Here is a 5,469-nt window from a genome sequence, read left to right on the forward strand (position 1 = left end):
AGGTTTTAGGAAAGCTTGCTGCCGAAATATTTTTTGAGGCGAGCTGCCAGCTGTTTGAAAAATTTTATTTAATTTATTTTTATTTAATTAAATTGATAAATAAATAAAATATTACAATACGGGTGTTAAACAACACAAAAATACCTTCAAGGCGCTGTAATGCACGCCGGGTATTTGCTAGTACTAAAATATATATTTTCGATGTTTAAATTTCGAAATTCACATTTGCAAAGATTTTACAACTACTTATAATACAATCCTTATCACAAATGAACCAAATTGCAGCAAAGAACCGTTAATTTAATAAAAATACGAGTTACTAATGGCATTGAAGTGAAAATTAATTAACAACATAAACAACAACAATAACAAGTATTAAATTTACAACAGAAAGTGTAAGCAAATCGCAGCAGTGTAGTCGATGTGATGCCATCGCGACGGGCGGGTGGCGGCACAGTGCGACGCAAGCACGCAATTGGTAATCTACGTCGCGCACATCCCGCCTCGGGTGCCACATGGAATGTGCAGGTGGTGCGCGGTAAAATGTCATCTAAATGCCTCTGGCATGCATGTCGCGCACTGATACTGGGCTTAACGCTGATGGTACTTGGCGCCGGTATGGCTATAATAGGTAAGTGAATGGTGACGAGTGCAAGAACGCGATTTTAACGAATTAAAAACGCAAACCCCTCGAAGCTGATTGTTGTTTAAAATACCCGAATTTTTTCCCCCCTACTTGCAACAGGCTATTATGCGGACTACCTTTCTACGGGCTCTGAGCTGCGCGGCAATGCAACGGTGAGGGTCAAAAATGATCTAAAAGGTTTCCATCTCAACAACCTATCCTACGTCGGACCCATTGTGATGGGCTTTGGTGGCTTCATAGTTGTAGCTTCTTGTGTTATGACATTCGAGGCGCGCGACTCGGCGGCTAAGGTGGTGCCGGCGCGTTTTCGTGCCGGAACTGGTGGCAGTAAGTCGACGGTGCGTAGCAATCAGAGCAGCGCAACTTCACAAAGGCGCGCCATTGGTGAGTAAACGTAATTTTCTTATATACATATGTATACATATATAGGCAGAAATTTAAAAATTTAAAAAAATCAATTGCGCCCTTCAACACACAGGCATTCAATTGCAAAGCACGCGTTGGGATCAACAGTTCGGCGTATTTCGCACATCACCCGCCGACCCGCCACCTCAGGTCACGCCACAGCCCTTCGATCGGGAGGCGCTTACAGCCGAGCTTATCAAATTCTCCAAGTCACTCAGGTAAATATTGTGTATTGCATTTGCTTCATCAACTTCTTGTTAAGCGCCAAAATTTTCCACATGCAAACGCTTTGTAAATAATGCATATTATCTACACGCTTCCCGCAAGCAAACCATTTTAACCCAACCACCGCTCAGCTCAGCTCTGAATATTTGAGTTATATATAAAACAAACAAAAAAAATCGCTTTCGCTTTCATTTCATTAGCGCATCCGCTCGCTTTTCTCCACAACTACGACGCCTCACCCACACTGGTTCTGTGCCAAATCTCTCCACACATGTCCCCCATCCCATCGCTTACTCCACTAACCTCTCACATTTGCTTTCGCCGAATCACAAACCGCTCCTGTTGCTGGAACAAAAACGTAACCGACACCATCATCGGCATCATCATCACCACCACCACCACAACCACCACAACCACAACAATCGCAATACGCACACCAGCAGCAGTGGACGGCAGGTAAAGACGCGTGGTTCGCGCATTAGCAATAGTTTGGTGCAACGCAATACCCGTGAGAATGGTGGTCCTTGTGCGTTGCTTCAGCCGCCATCAACCAACAAACTGTACTGGCATGCGGCCTCTTTCGATGATGGTGCGCGTGTGGAAAAGCCGTTATCGCGAGCTACGGTAGCCGATATGGCGCGTCGCTCGGACACAGCTAAACGTCATGTGCTGGCACGACAAAAGCCCATCGAACAGGAAGAGGACAAAAGTAGTCCACTAGGCAATCGCAGGTGAGTGGAAGTGAAAACGTTTTGTTACTTAATGAATGAAAGACTTATTCGCTATACATACATACATAAAATATCGAAAGCAGCAAAAAAAATTGCTTTTCTTTTGTTTCCGAAAGCCTATGACGAGTTTAACTGTCTCAATCTCAGTCCTTACAACTTTCGTATAAATAGATTCATTGTTTTTATTTGTTTTCCTCACCAAAAATTCCTTCTTTAAATCTGCAGATGCTCTACAATGTCAGACTCATCGTATAGCGGCCGCTGGACGGCACGCTGCGCATCAATGGCTAGCCGCGCCTCAAGCATCGATTCACGACGCATTCAAGTTGATTTGCATAGCCCTGAGGTCATGCCAAAATCCATACTGCGCTCACCGAAGAGGTATAGTTCCGGACCATCGGCAACACCATCGGTGGAGAAGGAATTTAGGTAAATGTACAACATTTTCATTTACAAAAGTAATTTATTTCGGAGCTCGGATGAGTTGGCCTGGAAAGGCACATTTGCACTAGTCCCAACGTGGAAAGAAAGAGTGGTAGTAATCTTGACTACTTGGGCCAACGGGAATCGTGTCCAAAACCAGAAAATGTGGAGCTCCAAGGTATTTCTGGTAGAATATCGACCAGAGGTGTTGAAGGGTTATTCCTTTGCTCCCAAAGCACCTTCTCTTAATTCTGATGGATATTGACACGAAACTCTCCGATAGGTATTCACGCGGTAAGACTGATGCAGCTGCTTAGAGGACGATTAGGTGGAATTATTTCAAATTTTTTTTAAACTGACCAGCTTTGACGTAGCTGAGGTCTCAATGCCTTTGATCAAACTTTTCAACCAGCCCTGAGGAGCTCTGGTGAACTGTATCACAAAAGGCTGATGCTTATAGCCCAAGTGTGCCGATGTTTTGTACAACCAACTAACCTAACCTAGCCTTACCTGATCTATAGCGCACAGCCCGCACAGATCACAAAAGAACTCAATTATGTACCCGTCTAAGAGAAACTCTAGAAAACTCAGTTCAATCTAAAGTAAAATCGAGACAGAAAGCTTTATCGAAATGTTGTAGAACCTTTAGTAAGCCTCGTCGTCTGAGAGTGACTATGTAACTTAAGTGTATACATATCTTTCATCAGCCGACCGTCTCATATTTTCCTTTCCTGTATGGTGGGGTAGAACTATGGTCAAAACCACATATCCTCCATTACGGGTGCCACGAGTACAACGACAAGGGCGGCTCTTAATGCTTTGTTGGATGTGACACCCCCTAATTTTAGTTAAACTGCATTGTTTTGGGTTGTGGCACGAAGATTGGATTTCGAGGCGCAGAGATTGGTTCAAAATTACTAACTGATATTTGGAGTTTCTACCTGGCTACGCCCATGGACCGTTCTCTGAGCGTGGCGACTGAGATTCGAGCCTCAGACTTTCTATAAATTTATGACGTTAAGTACTGTGGTGGTACTATGCGCTTTCTGGGCGATGAGGCTTAGTCGCAATCAAATCATTCCTGAAGTGCGGGAGTACTAGGTGTCTTCACTAGTGGATAAATGAGAGTTATCGGATGATATGAATACCCTTTGTGCGACGGTTTCCCAGGTGAAAGTAGTGGAACCAATTTACCAGACTTTCCGCATGTCCGTGTGGTGAGCTCGTCTACTCCCCCGTTGTCTACACCCTTTTATAACTAGAACTGCTTTCTTTCACAATTTTAGTTAGATATTCAAAAAATGATAAAGACACATATTGAGCCGTAATCGCCAAAAAAAACGTAAGCGATATTTTTTTCAAACCATTTATTTTGATGCAGAAATGCATCTAATAGCTCTAGGAGCATTTCTGCGTCAAAAAAAAATTTACAAAAAAATTCGCTTCTTTCTCCTGTTACGGCTCGATATTCTTTTTTAAACTCATTTACATATGTATATGTTTAATGCATTTCAATCTTCATAAAAAATCTACTCTTGTACACTCGCCATTTCAGAAGCCAACTAAGCGTTTGTTCAGAGCCACCTGCAGCCATACACCAACTATCCGGTCAATCGAGCTTGGAACCTTGTTTCCCTGAAGAGAACATCGATAATACAGATGAAAAATCGCCTGGCAGCGTCAATGGCGTAGCGTTATCACCGGATGCGCTTAACGTTGCCATACAAACTGTTTCGATGACATCTGTACACCAAGTAGAGGATTGTGCGTCGCCGCCGCCACCTCTGCCCAAAAAATTGAATAGCATCCTAAAGAAGGCACGTCCCGAAACGCTTTCGCTCGCATCATCCAGCATGAAATCCACTGTAGCAAGTGAGTTGAATAAATCGCTCTGCCGCAGCAATTCTTCGCGCACATTCTATCGACCAAAGTCCCAACTGCCTAACGAATCAGACGATAGTATCTTCTTTATACGTTCGTCAAGTGAGCGACAAAGTATCGATAGTAATGACCTATACGATTCTGTGCAGGTAATAAACGAAAGGCGAACAACGCTGTTGCGTACAGAGAGCGAAGCAGCGCTAAGCAGTAGTGTGCAAAAAGCTGGAAGCTTCTCGCTTTTAACTGAAATACCCGAGCGCGCGCAAAATAATTCGATAGATGTGGAAGATTGTAGTACAACTACCGGCGTTGAGGACGCAACGATGAAGTCACAAAAAGAAACCACCGTGGAAATTGAGCCTGAGGAAACATCACTACCGTTAAATCAAAAGCAGGAGTCACAATGTGAACCAAAGAGTACATAAATCGAATGTAATGTATGTATGTATGCAGAGGATACAAATAGCAAATAATAACTTATTTATGTATATGTATGTAATGTATGTAATGTAGAAGCCCTTAGCGATAGGCACGTTTTATACCAAAAGTTCAGAAAACATAGGCAAGTACATACTATTTACTAGCGTTGGTATACACATACTTTGTTATAACTAGGAATGAAACTTCAATTAAATCAGTTAGTGAATTACGATTAACAAGTAAATTTATTAACAAATTCAAACATTTGTTTCAAACTGGGATACAGTTACATACACTCCGATGCACTTGAATAGGGACAATGCTTTTTCGCTTCTTTCTGGGTTATTTTTATTTATCTAATTCGGCGACCAAAAATGATAGTTATTTTCAAAATTTCAATTCTAAAAGTCAGTCGGAAAAAAAGTCAGTCATTAAACAAAATTTTAAAAATCAACTGGAATTGAATAGACTAAAAAACTGCCTACTGAAAAAAAGTGTACAAAATTTTAAATTTAGATGAACATTTAATTAATTTTTTATTTATTTTTTATTATTTTCTTCAAAACTTAAAACTGGCCTTTATATAAATTTATGATTTTTGTTAGAGAACACCATACGGCAAAAATAAAAAAGTTCTCTCTGATGTCAGGCTTTTTAAAAGGACTTTGTAATTTAAAAAATATGATTAATTCAAAAAATTTTTAAAAGAATTATGTTCTACGTGGGATAGTAATGTGG

At 41.3% G+C, this 5,469-nt stretch overlaps 1 protein-coding gene across 1 annotated transcript; it reads left to right on the forward strand.

Annotated features, from left to right (window-relative positions):
- Nucleotides 1–293: 293 nt before the first annotated feature.
- LOC118754407 lies at nt 294–5,088 on the forward strand. The gene is made up of 6 exons (XM_036489275.1): nt 294–631; nt 746–1,030; nt 1,125–1,269; nt 1,477–2,007; nt 2,233–2,436; nt 3,986–5,088. The coding sequence occupies exons 1-6, from the start codon at nt 427–429 to the stop codon at nt 4,734–4,736; spliced, it is 2,121 nt and encodes a 706-aa protein (XP_036345168.1). The 5' UTR covers nt 294–426; the 3' UTR covers nt 4,737–5,088.
- Nucleotides 5,089–5,469: the final 381 nt, after the last annotated feature.

Source organism: Rhagoletis pomonella, unplaced genomic scaffold (assembly GCF_013731165.1).
Source record: "Rhagoletis pomonella isolate Grant_MI unplaced genomic scaffold, Rhpom_1.0 Rhpom_scaffold_03845, whole genome shotgun sequence".
In the NCBI taxonomy this organism is placed as follows: domain Eukaryota; kingdom Metazoa; phylum Arthropoda; class Insecta; order Diptera; family Tephritidae; genus Rhagoletis; species Rhagoletis pomonella.